Source organism: Mytilus trossulus, chromosome 4 (genome assembly GCF_036588685.1).
Source record: "Mytilus trossulus isolate FHL-02 chromosome 4, PNRI_Mtr1.1.1.hap1, whole genome shotgun sequence".
Lineage (NCBI taxonomy): Eukaryota > Metazoa > Mollusca > Bivalvia > Mytilida > Mytilidae > Mytilus > Mytilus trossulus.
In genome coordinates this window covers 6,629,218-6,651,108 of record NC_086376.1, presented here as the reverse complement: position 1 = coordinate 6,651,108, position 21,891 = coordinate 6,629,218, and the positions used below count along the sequence as shown (strand labels likewise).

At 33.8% G+C, this 21,891-nt stretch overlaps 1 protein-coding gene across 2 annotated transcripts in view; it reads left to right on the top strand.

The window, feature by feature from the left end:
- LOC134714568 (serine/threonine-protein kinase 32B-like) overlaps positions 1-21,891 on the top strand; it is a 99,405-nt gene that overhangs the window by 21,916 nt on the left and 55,598 nt on the right. For both annotated transcript variants that reach the window (XM_063575919.1, XM_063575920.1), the window contains one exon: positions 385-710. In XM_063575919.1, coding sequence (XP_063431989.1) covers positions 385-710 — 326 coding nt within the window. The remainder of the gene's footprint in view (positions 1-384; positions 711-21,891) is intronic.

Genomic DNA, 21,891 nt, shown 5'->3' with positions numbered 1-21,891 from the left:
AATAAAAAGTTATGAATAAATCTTAATAGAGAATTTAAAAAAACCTGCCAACAACAACAATTGAAAAAAGAATATCAAGAACAAAGAAGAACCAAAAAAGGGATCCACCATGAACATGTGGCAAATTTTAACAAATTGATTTAGACTTCAAGGCCTCCACATCTTTTTATTTGGTTTATTCTGGAAAATGAGTTCAAAAAAAATGTATTGGCTTAGATATTCACTGTCTCTTACCCCTTTATTTTGGAGGCCGTGACCATGTCATTGGACAATACAAATTGATAATCCAGACTGGTATAGAAACTATAATTTTCATTTTGAAATAATATCTAGTGTTGGTGCAAAGTGTTATTAACAATTTGAACATCTATTTTCTTGTTTCAGGTTTGCATTGTTCAGAAAAAAGATACAAAGAAAATGTTTGCTATGAAGTATATGAATAAACTAATGTGTATCAAAAAAGATTCTGTTTGGAATGTTTATCGAGAAATAGAAATATTAACTATTTTGGAACATCCATTTCTCGTAAATTTATGGTTCACATTTCAAGATGAAGAAGACATGTTTATGGTGGTGGACCTACTTCTAGGAGGTGACTTACGGTACCATATTCAGCAGGAAGTACATTTTGATGAATATCAAGTCAGATTGTATGTTTGTGAGATTGCATTGGCGCTGGATTACCTTCAACAGAATAATATAATTCACAGGTAAATTTTGTCATTTTATAGAATTTACATACACGTATCAGATCCAAAATCTCATGGTACTGACCAAAAAATTTAGGGAACAGCTTTTGGAAAAGACTTTTTAAAAAAAGCGTAACTTAGTATAAATCAATTCCAAGCACCTCTTAAATAATTATGATGTAAAAACTTGATTTATGAGTATGGTGAATTACAGGGGCGATTCCATCCATTTAAAAAGGGGGGTTCCCAACCCAGGACAAAAGGGGGGCGGAGGTTCCAACTATATGTCCCCATTCAAATGCATTGATCGTCAAAAAAAAGGGGGGATTCCAACCCCTGGAACCCTCCCCCTGTATCCGGCACTGAATTATATTCAGGTACTGAACACTTTAAGTCCACAGTGTACTCATTAAGCAACAATATTACACTGTTACGAAGTGGCAGGGGAATTATTTTACAGTAAAAACATAACCAGATTACAACATTTTAAGAAATTACAAAAAAGTGTTATGACAGTCAACAGTGTTAAATATGTCTAGATGCAGTCAATCATTTCGAAGTTTTAAATTTAGAAAAAACACTTATTTCTAGAAATATTGTTTTTTGATGCCCCACTTAGGGGCATTATGTTTTTGGTCTGTGCATCCGTTCATTCCTCCGTCTGTCCGTCAATCTGGCTTCCAGTTAAAGTTTTTTGTCACAGTAGTTTTTAAATGAGGTTGAAGACCAATCTATTTGAAACTTAGTACACGTGTGCCCTTTGGTATGATCTCTTTAATTTTAATGCCAATTTGAGTTTTGATCCTGATTTCATGGTCCACTGAACATAGAAAATGATAGTGCCTGTAGGGCATCCATGTACTATGGACACATTCTTGTTTACCATGCCAAATAATCAGTTGATTCCAACAGGGATCTTATGATATTTTTGAGCCCCACCTACGATAGTAGAGGGGCATTTTGTTTTAAGGTCTGTCCGTCCCTTCGTTCGTTCCCTCGTTCATTCATTCGTTTGTCCGTTCGTTTGTTCGTTCGTCTGTCCCGCTTAAGGTGGTACCCAACACTATCACTAAAATTAATTTGGCTCGTTTAATTTTCATAAAATTTTGACAAAGTATTTTCTTTAACCCCCATATAAAAATGTAAAAATTTCAAAAATTTGGAACCAACCGTTTTGTCAGAAAAATTACACTGGTTATATAGCATTTTGAGAAACTCCCAATTTTGATCTTTGCAAAGCTTAACATTCCTTTTACAACACAACGTAATAAAACGTTTAACTGACTTTTAAGAGTTATCTCCCTGTAGTGTTAGGTACCACCTTAAGGTTAAAGTATTGGTCAAGGAAGTTTTTGATGAAGGTAAAATCCAATCAACTTGAAACCTAGTACACATGTTCCCTATGATATGATCCGTCTAATTTTTATGCCAAATTATAGATTTTTTCACATTTTCACGGTCCACTGAACATAGCAAATGATAGTGCGGATTGGGCATCAATGTACTATGAACACATTCTTGTTTACAATTCCATTGAATCTGTTGATTCCAACGGTGATCTTATGATATTTTTTAATTTGTGACATCAATTTTTGTGGAGATGGATACAATTCATGTACATCTATGATCTTTATGTAAATTTCCTCAGTATTGGACAATCTCCTGATATGACATCATTTTCATAACACCTTACAGGAAATTAGTCTTGTCTTCATTATTTGAATAAATAGTATTTACATAATGGCTTTTATTATCAGACAGAATATATTAGCCCTGTTTAACACCTTTTGATGGGCAACAATGTCAGTGTTATTTGTTTGTCTCCTGATCAGTGGAAATAAATATTAAATGAAAGACTAGATGCTTCCTGGTCTTTGCAATAATATAAATATCAATTTCTTCTGGTTTCTATGAACTGACAAGTATTGTAAGGTCTGGACAGTAAACTTGGTTTCTACAAACTGACAAGTGTAGTAAGGTGATGACATTTAAGGCTTGTGCTATGAAATGACAAGTATAGTAAGGTCTGGACAGTAAACTTGGTTTCTACAAACTGACAAGTATAGTAAGGTGATGACATTTAAGGCTTGTGCTATGAAATGACAAGTATTGTAAGGTCCGGACAGTAAACTTGGTTTCTACAAACTGACAAGTGTAGTAAGGTGATGACATTTAAGGCTTGTGCTATGAAATGACAAGTATAGTAAGGTCTGGACAGTAAACTTGGTTTCTACAAACTGACAAGTGTAGTAAGGTGATGACATTTAAGGCTTGTGCTATGAAATGACAAGTATTGTAAGGTCCGGACAGTAAACTTGGTTTCTACAAACTGACAAGTATAGTAAGGTCTGGACAGTAAACTTGGTTTCTACAAACTGACAAGTGTAGTAAGGTGATGACATTTAAGGCTTGTGCTATGAACAGACAAGTATTGTAAGGTCCGGACAGTAAACTTGGTTTCTACAAACTGACAAGTGTAGTAAGGTGATGACATTTAAGGCTTCTATTGACTGTATATTTAGTTCAGGGCATTAGATTTCAAGGCATCTATGAACTTACCGAGACAAGTGTATTTAGTTGAGGACATTAAAGAACATGAGTGTTTTGCTTGTGAGAGAATTTGTTTTTTGTTCCTTATTTGTACATAATCAGGGCTCATGCTACCAGGCAACTTGGGCGAAGAAGTCCCTTTCCCACCGTCACTTTGCTTTCCCCAACCTCCAAAAGCGAAAACAAGTTGCCCTGTTCTTGACAATACTGGCTTTCAGTTGCTTCCATCATCGGACATTTTCAATTTTTACCAAGTTGATGAAACATCAATTTTTTATTGATAATTAAACAAATTTAGACATAAACTATTCATTATCTTAAGAAAAGAGGTTGAAGCATTGTCTTTGCAGTGTGTAGCAGGTTATTTGATAAAAATACAACTTTTTATCACTTTGTGCATTTCCGCAAATTCCCGTACTTAAGTTTGTTACTTCATTTAAACGTGGTAAAAGTTGCCTCAGTAAATGTTTAGTCCATTTATTGCATTAAAAATGTCAACAAACAATATCATTCTGTTTTTACACCTGAAAATGAAGAAGAACAAATACCAACTCTTTCTGACAACTATCCATCCATGTCAGAAATACATGTAACATCTTTTTGAGGAAATCATAGATGGCCTGTTGCAATGCTAAGTATTTGCCACTATTCATCACCCTGTTAATTATTAATTTGTTCTGTTCCTGCATGACATTTTTGCCACTGGACGTTAAGAAAACAAGAATTAATCATTTTAATCTAAAAGTATTTTTAGATATCTGGATTTGTTGAACAAAATTACTTTGAAAAAAAGGTCTGTTTCAGGCCTATAATTCATCAAGATAGAGGATGATAATTTCTTCAATGTTATCATGGTTATGTCTCATAGATCTGTTTTATTAGTACATTAAATGTTTAGGGATCAAGTAGTCAGCAAAAATTTAAATCATAGTTGTACATAGACATACCTACAAAACTTTTTTAAAAGTATTGATTCCATAATTATTATAAATCATTGATTTTTTAAATGTTTAAAATATCAGATAAGGAAAATACTATTGTATTAAATATACCCTTTGGTGCTACATGAAGTTAGTAAAGTATTATGTATATGATATTAAGCATCAATATTTTATCTTTGAAATTGTAATTTGTTTTTCAAATGCTACAATTGATATTCTAAATGAGTATAGCTGTTTAGATTTAAGCCATAACAATTTGTTTACAGCCTAAATTGAAAAGCTATTTTTGAAATTACAGATTTATAGTAAGATTAAATTGACATAAAAAAGAGAACAGGTTTTGCAAGGACTGATGAATTTTCAAAGTTTGAAAATAAACAAACCAGTTAATAATTCAGGAGATCAATAACATAACCAAGTTCATCCCAAAAGAAGTAGTTGTTTGGCCTTTAGTCTCGAAAAAGATGGGAAAATCACTGTCAGGAGTGGGAGGGAAGGGGGGGGGGGGGGATACATAACCCTTTTATATAAAAAAAATATTGAGCAGATCAGATTCAAAATCATGTTAATAAATGAATTGACAGACAAGGTTTAAAGTGGGTTAAGAATATTTGATCATATTGTTTGATGTCAGACTAGTTCTAATTTTCAACCTCTAAAGCTTAAACAACTTATCTGAACACTCAGGTACCTAGATGTGAACTTATCTTAGCTATACTACTCATTGCCAGTAAAATCTTAGTCAATTCTTAGACTGAAGTATGCCTTGGGTGCAGGGTTTTCTCGCTGCATTGAAGACCCATTCAGGTGGCCTTCGGCTGTTATCCGCTCCTTGGTCGGGTTGTTGTCTCTTTGACACATTCCCCATTTCCATTCTCAATTTTATGTATAATGTAATTGACAAAAAAGTCAGGGAAAACAATTATTAAAGGTCAGTTGTTACCAAACTTCAAGAGATAATGAAAAGCTTTATTAGGTTGTAGTAGAGTAGCCATTCTTGACAGCAGTCGAAGATACTTTGTTATGATAAGCTCTGAATTGATTAAGATTTTGTCTCTTGTCATGGACGCTTGACCAGTATGACTTAGAAATTGACATATGGTATAACGCCTTTGTCCATCATTTAGGACAAGAGATATCTGGATTATGTTGTTGATGAGTGACTGAGTCTTATATGAGGAAATGTTTGTCTGTCACAAAGTGTATAACCCTGATATCTCAGATGGGGTAGAGGAAATGTTTGTCTGTCACAAAGTGTATAACCCTGATATCTATGATGGGGTAGAGGAAATGTTTGTCTGTCACAAAGTGTATAACCCTGATATCTCAGATGGGGTAGAGGAAATGTATGTCTGTCACAAAGTGTATAACCCTGATATCTATGATGGGGTAGAGGAAATGTTTGTCTGTCACAAAGTGTATAACCCTGATATCTCAGATGGGGTAGAGGAAATGTATGTCTGTCACAAAGTGTATAACCCTGATATCTATGATGGGGTAGAGGAAATGTTTGTCTGTCACAAAGTGTATAACCCTGATATCTCAGATGGGGTAGAGGAAATGTATGTCTGTCACAAAGTGTATAACCCTGATATCTCAGATGGGGTAGAGGAAATGTATGTCTGTCACAAAGTGTATAACCCTGATATCTATGATGGGGTAGAGGAAATGTATGTCTGTCACAAAGTGTATAACCCTGATATCTATGATGGGGTAGAGGAAATGTATGTCTGTCACAAAGTGTATAACCCTGATATCTATGATGGGGTAGAGGAAATGTATGTCTGTTACAAAGTGTATAACCCTGATATCTGTGATGGGGTAGAGGAAATGTATGTCTGTCACAAAGTGTATAACCCTGATATCTGTGATGGGGTAGAGGAAATGTATGTCTGTCACAAAGTGTATAACCCTGATATCTATGATGGGGGTAGAGGAAATGTTTGTCTGTCACAAAGTGTATAACCCTGATATCTATGATGGGGTAGAGGAAATGTATGTCTGTCACAAAGTGTATAACCTGATATCTATGATGGGGTAGAGGAAATGTATGTCTGTCACAAAGTGTATAACCCTGATATCTATGATGGGGTAGAGGAAATGTTTGTCTGTCACAAAGTGTATAACCCTGATATCTATGATGTGGTAGAGGAAATGTTTGTCTGTCACAAAGTGTATAACCCTGATATCTCAGATGGGGTAGAGGAAATGTTTGTCTGTCACAAAGTGTATAACCCTGATATCTCAGATGGGGTAGAGGAAATGTATGTCTGTCACAAAGTGTATAACCCTGATATCTCAGATGGGGTAGAGGAAATGTATGTTTGTCATAAAATATATAACCCTGATATCTCTGATGGGGTAGAGGAAATGTATGTCTGTCACAAAGTGTATAACCCTGATATCTGTGATGGGGTAGAGGAAATGTATGTCTGTCACAAAGTGTGTAACCCTGATATCTCAGATGGGGTAGAGGAAATGTTTGTCTGTCACAAAGTGTATAACCCTGATATCTATGATGTGGTAGAGGAAATGTTTGTCTGTCACAAAGTGTATAACCCTGATATCTCAGATGGGGTAGAGGAAATGTTTGTCTGTCACAAAGTGTATAACCCTGATATCTCAGATGGGGTAGAGGAAATGTATGTCTGTCACAAAGTGTATAACCCTGATATCTCAGATGGGGTAGAGGAAATGTATGTTTGTCATAAAATATATAACCCTGATATCTCTGATGGGGTAGAGGAAATGTATGTCTGTCACAAAGTGTATAACCCTGATATCTGTGATGGGGTAGAGGAAATGTATGTCTGTCACAAAGTGTGTAACCCTGATATCTATGATGGGGTAGAGGAAATGTATGTCTGTTTCAAAGTGTGTAACCCTGATATCTCAGATGGGGTAGAGGAAATGTTTGTCTGTCACAAAGTGTATAACCCTGATATCTCAGATGGGGTAGAGGAAATGTATGTCTGTCACAAAGTGTATAACCCTGATATCTCAGATGGGGTAGAGGAAATGTATGTTTGTCATAAAATATATAACCCTGATATCTCTGATGGGGTAGAGGAAATGTATGTCTGTCACAAAGTGTATAACCCTGATATCTGTGATGGGGTAGAGGAAATGTATGTCTGTCACAAAGTGTGTAACCCTGATATCTATGATGGGGTAGAGGAAATGTATGTCTGTCACAAAGTGTGTAACCCTGATATCTATGATGTGGTAGAGGAAATGTATGTCTGTCACAAAGTGTATAACCCTGATATCTGTGATGGGGTAGAGGAAATGTATGTCTGTCACAAAGTGTGTAACCCTGATATCTCAGATGGGGTAGAGGAAATGTATGTCTGTCACAAAGTGTATAACCCTGATATCTCAGATGGGGTAGAGGAAATGTATGTTTGTCATAAAATATATAACCCTGATATCTCTGATGGGGTAGAGGAAATGTATGTCTGTCACAAAGTGTATGACCCTGATATCTGTGATGGGGTAGAGGAAATGTATGTCTGTCACAAAGTGTATAACCCTGATATCTATGATGGGGTAGAGGAAATGTATGTCTGTCACAAAGTGTATAACCCTGATATCTGTGATGGGGTAGAGGAAATGTTTGTCTGTCACAAAGTGTATAACCCTGATATCTATGATGTGGTAGAGGAAATGTTTGTCTGTCACAAAGTGTATAACCCTGATATCTCAGATGGGGTAGAGGAAATGTTTGTCTGTCACAAAGTGTATAACCCTGATATCTATGATGTGGTAGAGGAAATGTTTGTCTGTCACAAAGTGTATAACCCTGATATCTCAGATGGGGTAGAGGAAATGTTTGTCTGTCACAAAGTGTATAACCCTGATATCTCAGATGGGGTAGAGGAAATGTATGTCTGTCACAAAGTGTATAACCCTGATATCTCAGATGGGGTAGAGGAAATGTATGTTTGTCATAAAATATATAACCCTGATATCTCTGATGGGGTAGAGGAAATGTATGTCTGTCACAAAGTGTATAACCCTGATATCTGTGATGGGGTAGAGGAAATGTATGTATAACCCTGATATCTGTGATGGGGTAGAGGAAATGTATGTCTGTCACAAAGTGTGTAACCCTGATATCTATGATGGGGTAGAGGAAATGTATGTCTGTCACAAAGTGTGTAACCCTGATATCTATGATGTGGTAGAGGAAATGTATGTCTGTCACAAAGTGTATAACCCTGATATCTGTGATGGGGTAGAGGAAATGTATGTCTGTCACAAAGTGTGTAGCCCTGATATCTGTGATGGGGTAGAGGAAATGTATGTCTGTCACAAAGTGTATAACCCTGATATCTATGATGGGGTAGAGGAAATGTATGTCTGTCACAAAGTGTATAACCCTGATATCTATGATGTGGTAGAGGAAATGTATGTCTGTCACAAAGTGTATAACCCTGATATCTGTGATGGGGTAGAGGAAATGTATGTCTGTCACAAAGTGTATAACCCTGATATCTGTGATGGGGTAGAGGAAATGTATGTCTGTCACAAAGTGTATAACCCTGATATCTATGATGGGGTAGAGGAAATGTATGTCTGTCACAAAGTGTATAACCCTGATATCTGTGATGGGGTAGAGGAAATGTATGTCTGTCACAAAGTGTATAACCCTGATATCTATGATGGGGTAGAGGAAATGTATGTCTGTCACAAAGTGTATAACCCTGATATCTATGATGTGGTAGAGGAAATGTATGTCTGTCACAAAGTGTATAACCCTGATATCTGTGATGGGGTAGAGGAAATGTATGTCTGTCACAAAGTGTATAACCCTGATATCTATGATGGGGTAGAGGAAATGTATGTCTGTCACAAAGTGTGTAACCCTGATATCTATGATGTGGTAGAGGAAATGTATGTCTGTCACAAAATATATAACCCTGATATCTATGATGGGGTAGAGGAAATGTATGTCTGTTACAAAATATATAACCCTGATATCTATGATGGGGTAGAGGAAATGTATGTCTGTCACAAAATATATAACCCTGATATCTATGATGGGGTAGAGGAAATGTATGTCTGTTACAAAATATATAACCCTGATATCTATGATGGGGTAGAGGAAATGTATGTCTGTCACAAAATATATAACCCTGATATCTATGATGGGGTAGAGGAAATGTATGTCTGTTACAAAATATATAACCCTGATATCTATGATGGGGTAGAGGAAATGTATGTCTGTCACAAAATATATAACCCTGATATCTATGATGGGGTAGAGGAAATGTATGTCTGTTACAAAATATATAACCCTGATATCTATGATGGGGTAGAGGAAATGTATGTCTGTCACAAAATATATAACCCTGATATCTATGATGGGGTAGAGGAAATGTATGTCTGTTACAAAATATATAACCCTGATATCTATGATGGGGTAGAGGAAATGTATGTCTGTCACAAAATATATAACCCTGATATCTATGATGGGGTAGAGGAAATGTATGTCTGTTACAAAATATATAACCCTGATATCTATGATGGGGTAGAGGAAATGTATGTCTGTCACAAAATATATAACCCTGATATCTATGATGGGGTAGAGGAAATGTATGTCTGTTACAAAATATATAACCCTGATATCTATGATGGGGTAGAGGAAATGTATGTCTGTCACAAAATATATAACCCTGATATCTATGATGGGGTAGAGGAAATGTATGTCTGTTACAAAATATATAACCCTGATATCTATGATGGGGTAGAGGAAATGTATGTCTGTCACAAAATATATAACCCTGATATCTATGATGGGGTAGAGGAAATGTATGTCTGTCACAAAATATATAACCCTGATATCTATGATGGGGTAGAGGAAATGTATGTCTGTTTCAAAATATATAACCCTGATATCTATGATGGGGTAGAGGAAATGTATGTCTGTCACAAAATATATAACCCTGATATCTATGATGGGGTAGAGGAAATGTATGTCTGTCACAAAATATATAACCCTGATATCTATGATGGGGTTTTACAACCATTGATTTGGTTGATGCCACTGTTGATGGATATTTCATCCTTGGTTAATTTTAACCTGTACTTTTTTTTTTTTTTTTTTAAATCTTTGAAGGTTACCATAGAAGTTACTGGAATAAGAATCTTTTGAGGAAAATCATCTAAAATGTCACTTTTTTGAAAAGTTAAATGATTTTTTCAAAATATATACAAAAACAACTACACCATCTTTTCTCTTCTTTAATGACCCACAGTATCCCCAACCTAACTACACCATCTTTTCTCTACTTTAATGACCCACAGTACCCCCACCCTTGATACACCATATTATGATGACCTAGATCCTTCTCAACCCAGCAAGTGACTATAGATTTATTTTGATATCAAAACTGTACATTAATTCTATTTCTGAGAGTGATCAAGTTATCTTTTTCATCTCAGAAATTTGTCTATTAATCAATCCATCTTTTAACAACCTGTCTTTTAATCACCCGTCTTTAAATCAACAGGTTTTTAATCATTGTATGCCTTTATATATAATTATAAATCTATTCTACCATATGAGATAGGTAAATAATAAGGATCAATTATGACTTTGATTCCAATTCATTAAACGTGATCTATATCAAAGAGATATATAATAATCAATTGTACCCATTAGTGGTAAAGGGAGTCCATCAGAGCAGCAGAACTTTTACTGCAAATCAATTTAACGAAGGACAAAATGTGATAATGAAGAAAACTCCCACGACCTACCGAGACAAAATGAGAGTCCAATTTTTCTGGTTTCATTCTTTTATTTGGAGATATTGACTTGGTCAGATGTTCTTGAAAAGGCACCTATCTGCAATTAGTATGCTCAAAGATTTAATTATTTTGACAAGTATTTCTAAGTATAGCCTTTTTAGTTTTATCTCAAAGGTGATCTGCCCACACAGCTAGTTGCTGAAAAAGCAGAAATAGATGTCTTTAATGTGATAATATAGTTTTGACTTTTTTCAGTGAAAGTGCAGAAAAATGAGAACGATTGTACTTAGAACTACCCAATTAGAATAAGATCTCTGCACTAGCTCTGCCATATCATTAAATTATTTTATAGACAGATGTGCTCCCATGCGTGACTTGAAAGCAACAGATTGAAATTATGGAGCAAGCACAAAGTTCAAATAACAATACGATTAGAATTACAGAATGGTAAGAGCGTGCATTGCAAGTCCAAAAAATGGCTGGAAAACAAGAATTCGTTGCAGAATGTGATGTCTGAAAAATGATAAAAAAAAATTCAGAAAATTAACCAATAAAAATACTGTATTTGCTTGTGCTCCTAGTACATACTGCATAAAGTTTCATGGTCAAAAGGCCTGAAGAATATTTGCTTAACAGATCAAAAGTGAAATAATTGTGACTTACAAAAAATACATTCTAATTGGCTCAAACTAACAAACAAAAGGTCACAGCTACCATATAATTACATTAAAACAACCTTTCAAAAGAAAAAGTGGTAATTGCGCTGCAAACTTTTGTTGAAATACCATTCTTCCTTGTATATAATTCTATTGACACTTGACATTTTGATAAATTACGCCATTATTTGTGAAGTAATGGAAGCAGCAGACAACTGCTAATTGTTTCAAACACAGCTCCGTATTTTTTCTCTTGTATTTAAGAAGGGACATTTTTTGTATATAAATGATAGCTAGCTGAGAATTTTAATTTAAAATCATTAACCTGTAAGTTTATCATTATAGATCTTAGTTGAAGGGGTTTAAGAGTAAGAATTCAATGCTTTTCAATTGTTGATTTATTTTTAAAGTTACCTTTTTCGAGAGTTTGAGATTTTGTGAATACTTATTTAGCTTGGATTAAATGGTTTTAACAAATTCTGTATACAAATACAAACCTATTGGGAATCTTCTTTTATGTTGAGAAGTTAAATTTATGGTTCATGTTTACCAAGAAAATCTATGAAATTTGCTTCATACAATTCTATAATAAGTGTGAAAAGGTCACCTTATATCAGGCCATCTATCAAAGTGCTAAGAAATCACCAGTTCAGTCAGTTTGATCAATCACGATGACACTGTAGGGAAGAAGTAAAACAGACAACACAACCATATGTCTGTAATTAGTGCTCCTTTGACAGGAGGATGTGTCACTAAGAAAGTTTTTAAATGTCTGTCTAATTTGTAGGTCATTGTCCTTAATAGGTGCTTCTCTGACAGATTTTTGGGGAAAGACGGCTTCAAGCCGTCAATACCCTATGGGGTTGACCAGAGTGACATTCCCTCACATCATTCATTTTGTTTTTAGGCTGTTTTTATAGTGTTGAAAAACCACCAGCAAATCTTACTGAGATTGATGAGATGGGGAGACACAAATGAATAGATTGACTTTAAACACTTTTTTACACATTTCCCTTCTGTTTCTCTCGAATTTATCGTATATTGAGCTCTCCTTTACACTATTCACGTTTCTTTTACAATCCGGTAAAATCAGTATGATGAGATATTCTAAATATATCCAACCTACATTATATTTCAAAGTGACATCATTTTTGGAATGCCACACTACGCAAAAGCAGGGATATCCTTCACTGGTTATTTAAATCATTCTCAGAGATTGTGCACTAATTAAAAAATGATATTTGTTAAATTTAAACATAAATATGTTTGCTGTAGATGATTCGATCAAACATCAAAATGGCATGCAATACTTTAATTTGTAGGTCAACAACTTTCGACTGTTCAATGGTACCCACTTGAAATTAGGCGCTTACGTTACAGACTTGTTTTCTTCTACAAAATTATTCATGAAATTGTTGCAGTCCCTACACATAACCTTTTGATACCACTAGACAATAGAACTAGACATAGCAATCCGCACTCATTTAGGCAAATACAAACATCTAAAGACAGTTATAAATATTCTTTTTATCCACGAACAATTATAAATTGGAACTATCTGCCACAACAAATAGTATCATGCAGTACAGTAGAGGGATTTAAGAGTATGATCACAGAATATGCTCTCATCCCCATATTCTATCCCTAACTATTCTGTTATCAAATGTATATAGTTTTATCAAAATTTATTTTTTTGAATGTACATAAGTTAATTTGGTTTTTTTCTTGATATTGTTATTTTTGATTTTTTCCTGCTAAAATGTAAATTATAAATTTTATAGTCGACGCCCAGCGAATAATCTTCAATAATTGAAGGATGGCTAGAAACCTAAAGAAGAAGAAGAAGTAAACAAAGTCTGAGGGCTACATGAGATTGGGGAAAGAAACGACTTTTTTCATTTTTTTTCTGTAAAACTCTATTTTGAGAACCTTCCTCCAATTCAGGAGCACCTCAATTTATGAGTAATTATCCACTAGAATAAACACTTAAAATGTGACATTTAGTATATATGATAAGTAGTCTTCCATTAAATAAATTTTTCTGTACCAACATAATCATTGTAATGGTAACAGCAACCTTAATTACAAATGTTGCATTTTGTAGTTTAAACCTATTTATTCATGAAATTTTACAAATATTTCAAAACTAGTGTAGGATTTTTTTTAGTTGAATTTTAGATAATCAACTTTAATTGAATGTTTAGATTTAGAAGATGCAGATCTCTTCCATTGGTCTAAATTGAATCCTAAACTAAAAAAAAGAAATGACAGTAAACAACAATTGATTTCAATATTGTCCACCTTACTGCATGTTCTAGCTGTTCTTTTTTTCATTCTTTATATGAAGACTATCAAAAGATACCCCCTCCCCCTTAAAAAAAATAGAAACAAGGGCAGTCTTTCCACTCAGAGCTATTCAGCTCTTTGATTATTTTATGTCACTAGCAAAGTTTATAGGTTTACGTTCCATCTAATTTGTAGGCCATTAGCATCCAGTTGAAAATATGTGTTTCTGAACTCATATGTCTAGAAATAACAATACTTCTCCAGGTGTCAGTTCTATTGAAAAGTTTTGTTGCAATGAAAATAAGATTGATTGCTTAATGTCCAGTGACAAATATTTCATGCATATTCAGAAGTTAATTTTAGATGCCAAGCAAGCTATAGCAAAATATTTTGGGTTAAAAAACTTAAAAAAACAATGACATAAAATTATAATTTCTTTTGAAGATCATTCATCTACAGATTCTGCAAATTGATTATACAATTAAGATACAGAAGGAACTCTTACAATTTTAACATTGTATTTAATAAACTTCAGATTAGAGGACTATAAGCCAATTGATTGAAGCAACCTTATAATAATCAAGATTTGTTTCAATCAATTATAAACTATATTGTCATCATTTACACATTAATTGAAAAACAAACGATGTTACTTAACCAGAACATGCGACTATATAATGAACATGAAAGTTCTGTATTCTTGTTCGTCAACAGGTTCATTACACGACCATCTTTTAATTTAAGAGAAGTTATTGATTTTTTATGGAGATTTCTTAAGTGCTTCCTTTCTTTTTATAGATTAATTGTATAAAAATATATAAAATCAGTCAGTGGAAACATAAGGTGTGGAGTGGAGTCATTGAACAGGTGGATAGAACGGTTACTAAACCTTAATTCCACGGTGTGGAGCAGAGTCATTGAACAGGTGGATAGGTTACTAAACCTTAATTCCACGGTGTGGAGGGGAGTCATTGAACAGGTGGATAGGTTACTAAACCTTAATTCCACGGTGTGGAGCGGAGTCATTGAACAGGTGGATAGGTTACTTAACCTTAATTCCACGGTGTGGAGCGGAGTCATTGAACAGGTGGATAGGTTACTAAACCTTAATTCCAAGGTGTGGAGCGGAGTCATTGAACAGGTGGATAGGTTACTAAACCTTAATTCCACGGTGTGGAGCGGAGTCATTGAACAGGTGGATAGGTTACTAAACCTTAATTCTACGGTGTGGAGCGGAGTCATTGAACAGGTGGATAGAACGGTTACTAAACCTTAATTCCATGGTGTGGAGCGGAGTCATTGAACAGGTGGATAGGTTACTAAACCTTAATTCCACGGTGCGGAGTCATTGAACAGGTGGATAGGTTACTAAACCTTAATTACACGGTGTGGAGCGGAGTCATTGAACAGGTGGATAGGTTACTAAACCTTAATTCCACGGTGTGGAGCGGAGTCATTGAACAGGTGGATAGGTTACTAAACCTTAATTCCACGGTGCGGAGTCATTGAACAGGTGGATAGGTTACTAAACCTTAATTACACGGTGTGGAGCGGAGTCATTGAACAGGTGGATAGGTTACTAAACCTTAATTCCACGGTGTGGAGCGGAGTCATTGAACAGGTGGATAGGTTACTAAACCTTAATTCTACGGTGTGGAGCGGAGTCATTGAACAGGTGGATAGAACGGTTACTAAACCTTAATATAGTATATAGTAGACAGATTTCCAGATAAGTAAGGTTTCAGGAAGAGATCATATTTTTACTATAGCACTGATAAAAGATGACATAGAAACTTAATGGTATGCTCACATTGCATACTTATTTATATAATTTTAGAAAACAGAGAAGGCATTTATTAACGTTTATTTAGGTTAAACATATAACACTAAAGAATGAGCTTAGATCACCTACCTTTAGTTTTAGGCTAGCCCTAGTTGACAGGGCCAATAAGTGTTACCTCTGACAGTCAAACTCATTTTTGTTTCCGTACTCTAACGTACATAAGTATGCCTTATGCAAATTTTATGAAACTCATACAAAATGCAAAGTAACAAAACTCATACACAGATCTCCAATTTGGCCATTGATTCGCTTACAGTTTAAAAGTTATGCCCCTTTATAACTTTGTATATTGAAAAAACTTTTTTGTCCACTCTTTTGCTTATTAACAATCCGAACTTTTCTGATTGGATTCCATTAATATACCCACCAGAACTAGAAATTAAAGAGACCACAGACACGGCTTCCTCCGCCTCATTTTTAGACTTATACCTCAAATTTGACATACACAGTCATCTCAGTACCAGAATCTATGACAAACGAGACGATTTTAATTTTGAAATTATCAATTTCCCCCACCTTAGTAGTAATATACCAACTTCACCTGCATATGGAATATACATTTCCCAACTTATTAGGTATTCAAGAGCTTGCAGCTCCTATTCAGACTTTGTAAAACGTCACCAGTGTCTGAGCAGAAAGTTGATGAACCAGGGGTATGTCAAAGAACGTCTCGTCCTTTTTCTAAAAAAGTTCATCGGAAGATACCAAGAACTTGTTGATAAATATTCCGTATCAACTTCACAAATAATACAAGATGGTCTTGAAGGATAGATTTTGCGTACTGACGTTTGTTATCATCTTAATTACGTATTATAGAATTCTTTTATAAGTCTTTTTTAGATAATCATTTGAAGTGACTCAGTGGTTGTGTAAAACCACATACTTTGAACGGCAAAATTATTTCATTGATTGATATTACTTTTACTTAAGGATCTTGAATACTATGAATGACAAAAGTATTTTATTCAATAACACTACTTTTTCTGTTTAGTCTGTTTTTCATGATATACATTTGACGTGAAACTGTACTTATGTATCCCGTCATACTTTGAACCACACCATTATTTTATTTATTATTATTACTTTTACTGTTAAGTCTGGTTTTTGGTATATCTACTTTACGTGAGTCTGTATTTATGTATGCCGACATACGACAAAATTATTTTTATGTCTACCTGTGCGAATTTCAAACGCGCTATTTTACACCAGTAATGATAACCTTCTATCATTTATGGGTAGACTTTACATAGATAAATTCAGCCGTATTTGACGTGAAACTGTTCTTATGTATCCCGTCATACTTTGAACCACACCATTATTTTATTTATTATTATTACTTTTACTGTTAAGTCTGTTTTTGTTATATCAACTTTACGTAAGTCTTCATTTATGTATGCCGTCATACGACAAAATTATTTTTATGTCTACCTGTGCGAATTTCAAATGCGCATTTTTAAACCAGTAATGAAACCTTCTATCATTATGGGTAGACTTTACATAGATAAATTCAGCCGTATAAGAAAAGCAAAATGAGAATGTTAAATTAATGTATGCCTTTTTGTGCTTCTTTGTTACATTTGTTGTTTATGTAGAGATATTAAGATGATAACACAATATTGACTGTTGTACCCCTATTTTTGACATTTTTACTCTTTGAGTATGTTTGTTTTGTTCATGCATCGTTGACAATTTAATGGAATTTGATGCGACTGTCATATAAGTGAGAGGTTTAGCTAGCTATAAAACCAGGTTCAATCCACCATTTTCTACATTAGAAAATGCCTGTACCAAGTCAGGAATATGACAGTTGTTACCCATTCGTTTGATGTGTTTGGACTTTTGATTTTGCCTTTTGATTTTTGATTTTTCTTTTTGAATTTTCCTCGGAGTTCGGTATTTTTGTGTTTTTACTTTTTGCTTCAGTTAGCCTCATGCAAATTTTATGACACTAAGTAGCTTCTAGATGTTGTTGGGCAATGGGTATCTGTTTGTCTTTTGTTTGCGTAGATGCTTGTTTAAAATAATTGGTGTACTGGATCTTTCTCAACTTTGATGAGCCTTATATTTGATTGTTAGTAAGTTAGTTAAGTTAACTTTCTTTCAGATTATGAGTTATGTAAATGCAGTAAAACTCCTTTTGCAGAGTTGACCTTTGTTTGTTTTTGGCCTTTTTGGTATTGATGCTCTTTGATGTTTATAATAATATTGAAAAATTTTGGTCTGAAACATGAGTGTTATTTCAGAAACTGGTATTTTGCTCACAGATCTTCGTAATATGCATTTACTGATTTACATTTAAACTTACAAATATAGTTGTACCATTACCAATAACTATATTATGCACATTGCAGTGTCAAAGAGCATATAAAAAAAAAACAACAAAAAAAACAAAAAAAAAAATTTTCACAATTTTTTGGGATGAAAGGGGTGTATTTATAAGACACAACTGCATACAATATACAGCCAGATACAGTAATGAATATGACCTAAGGAGGAAATCTCATTCCTGATAGTATATGCTGGCTGAGGATTGTAAAAAAAAAAGAAAATATTGATGTGTACTTATAGAAAATGAAAAAAAACATCCAAATTGAGTGAAAAACAAAAACTAAAACTTAAAAAAACCCCACCATTTTGTATAATTACCAGTAAGTTAACTTCTGAGATAGTATTTTTTTTATACGACCACTTCAAAATTTTCGTCGTATATTGCTATCAAAATTTTCGTCTTATATTATATTAATAAGCGTCGTCGTTGCCGTCGTCGTCCGAATACTTTTAGTTTTCGCACTCTTACTTTAGTAAAAGTGAATAGAAATCTATGAAATTTTAACACAAGGTTTATGACCATAAAAGGAAGGTTGGTATTGATTTTGGGAGTTTTGGTCCCATCATTTTAGGAATTAGGGGCCAAAAAGGGCCCAAATAAGCATTTTCTTGGTTTTCGCACTATAACTTTAGTTTAAGTTAATAGAAATCTATGAAATTTTGACACAAGGTTTATGACCACAAAAGAAAGGTTGGGATTGATTTTGGGAGTTTTGGTTTCAACAGTTTAGGAATTAGGGGCCAAAAAAGGGCCCAAATAAGCATTATTCTTGGTTTTTGCACAATAACTTTAGTTTAAGTAAATAGAAATCAATGAAATTTAAACACAATGTTTATGACCACAAAAGGAAGATTGGTATTGATTTTGGGAGTTAAGGTCCCAACAGTTTAGGAATAAGGGGCCAAAAAGGGACCCAAATAAGCATTTTTCTTGGTTTTGTGCACCATAACGTTAGTATAAGTAAATAGAAATCTATGAAATTTAAACACAAGGTTTATGACCATAAAAGGAAGGTTGGTATTTATTTTGGGAGTTTTGGTCCCAACAGTTTAGGAATTAGGGGCCCAAAGGGTCCAAAATTAAACTTTGTTTGATTTCATCAAAATTGAATAATTGGGGTTCTTTGATATGCCGAATCTAACTGTGTATGTAGATTCTTAACTTTTGGTCATGTTTTCAAATTGGTCTACATTAAGGTCCAAAGGGTCCAAAATTAAACTTAGTTTGATTTTGACAAAAAATGAATCGGTTGGGTTCTTTGATATGTTGAATCTAAAAATGTACTTAGATTCTTGATTATTGGCCCAGTTTTCAAGTTGGTCCAAATCTGGGTCCAAAATTAAACTTTGTTTGATTTCATCAAAAATTGAATAAATGGGGTTCTTTGATATGCCAAATCTAACTGTGTATGTAGATTCTTCATTTTTGGTCCCATTTTCAAATTGGCCTACATTAAGGTCCAAAGGGTCCAAAATTAAACTAAGTTTGATTTTAACAAAAATTAAATTCTTGGGCCTCTTTGATATGCTGAATCTAAACATGTACTTAGATTTTTGATTATGGGCCCAGTTTTCAAGTTAGTCCAAATCAGGATCTAAAATTATTATATTAAGTATTGTACAATAGCAAGTCTTTTCAATTGCACAGTATTGTGCAATGGCAAGAAATATCTAATTTCACAATATTGTGAAATAGCAAATTTTTTTTTAATTAGAGTTATCTTTCTTTGTCCAGAATAGTAAGCAAGAAATATCTTATTGCAAGAATTTTTTTTTAATTGGAGTTATCTTTCTTTGTCCAGAATCAACTTAAATCTTTGTTATATACAATATACAATGTATATTCACTTTTTACTACCAACTGATAAATTTAAATAATCTTTACCATTCAGTGATAACAAGCAGTTTTTTTACATCTTAATATTTTATGATGTATTTAAATGAGTAGTTATTGTTGCAAACTCCATTAGAATATTTTAATTGAGATTAGTTTTGGAATAAGGGAAAGGGGGATGTGATTAAAAAATTGGGTTCAATTTTTGTCATTTGAAATTTCATAAATAAAAAGAAAATTTCTTCAAACATTTTTTTGAGAGGATTAATATTCAACATATAGTGAATTGCTCTAAGAGAAAACAAAAATTTTAAGTTCATTAGAACACATTCATTCTGTGTCAGAAACCTATGCTGTGTCAACTATTTAATCACAATCCAAATTTAGAGCTGAATCCAGCTTGAATGTTGTGTCCATACTTGCCCCAACCGTTCAGGGTTCAACCTCTGCGGTCGTATAAAGCTACGCCCTGCGGAGCATCTGGTTAACATTTCTCTTCTTTACGCTGATCTATACGAACAGATGGTGTAAGATTAATGAAGATTGAGAGAAGATGTTTGTCCAGAAATTTGATTGTAGTTTAATTCAATATTTACAGCTTTGCTTCTTTGACTTTTTATGGGATTATCTGTGATTTCCAGGTTTAATATTTTATTATTACCAATCAAATCAACAAATCAACTATGAACTATATTGAGATTTTATGTCCATAAGCTGATGAATTTGACCTTTACATATAGGTCACTGAGTATATTTATGTGTAAAATAATTGACATATTTGATGACTTCTTGAATAAAATCAATTTTATATCACAAATTTGCTCCTTAGAGGACTTACAACTATTGTAAATCTTAAAGACCACTTTATTTATTACCATAGTAACCAATCAAATATTTCTTCATAAAAACAGATCGGAACTAGTTGTAAAAATATCCTAAGGGTCATTAATATATATAGAGAAAAATAATCAGTTGAAGGAAGTGTCCTTTTACTGTAAAATTAATCCAGAATGGAGTAAATAATGTTTAATTTGACTAATTTGAGACACACAGTATTCAAAGAAAGAAGACTTAAAATTGATCAAAAAGTTCAATGTCCTATTTTTGATCAAATTAAAAAAAGTAAGCAGAACTTATTATACATGTAATAAATTTTGTTTTTGTACTAAAAATTAGCATGTAAGTGATTATTATCCACTCACTCTTAAAGTAGGTGGTAATAAGTTCAACTACCTTGTCACTTTGTCTGTCAGTCTGTGTGTCCAACAATAACATTCACTACATATCACTGTGTAAGGGATTTTCCAAATTATCTAAACTGACAGTAGTCACTTCTTGTTCAACTGTAAAGTAGTTTTAAATATTTATTATACCCCCGCTTTAAAAAAGGGAGGGTATACTGTTTTACCTCTGTCTGTCCGTCAGTCTGTCAGTCCATCCGTCAGTCCGTCCGTCAGTCCGTCCGTCAGTCAGTCCGTCCCATGAAACTTTCGTCACATTTTTCTCAGGAACTACACATCCACCCTTTCTGTAATTTGGTATCAACATTTATATATGTCAGCCATACCGTGTGATGCGTTTTCAGATTCATCATTCATCATTCATCGACTTCCTGTTTACCGAACACTTGTATGATTTTACACATGCTAGCCAAGTTGAAAATTTTCGTCACATTTTTCTCAGGAACTACAATACAAGGATTTCTGAAATTTGGTTTCAGGATTTATATAAGTCAGCTATACTGTGTGATGCGTTTTCAGATTGATCACTCGACAACTTCCTGTTTACCGAACACTTGTATGATTTTACACATGATAGCCAAGTTGAAAATTTTCGTTACATTTTTCTCAGGAACTACAATACAAGGATTTCTGAAATTTGGTTTCAGGATTTATATGAGTCAGCTATACCGTGTGATGCGTTTTCAGATTCATCACTCGACAACTTCCTGTTTACCGAACACTTGTATTATTTTACACATGATAGCCAAGTTGAAAATTTTCGTCACATT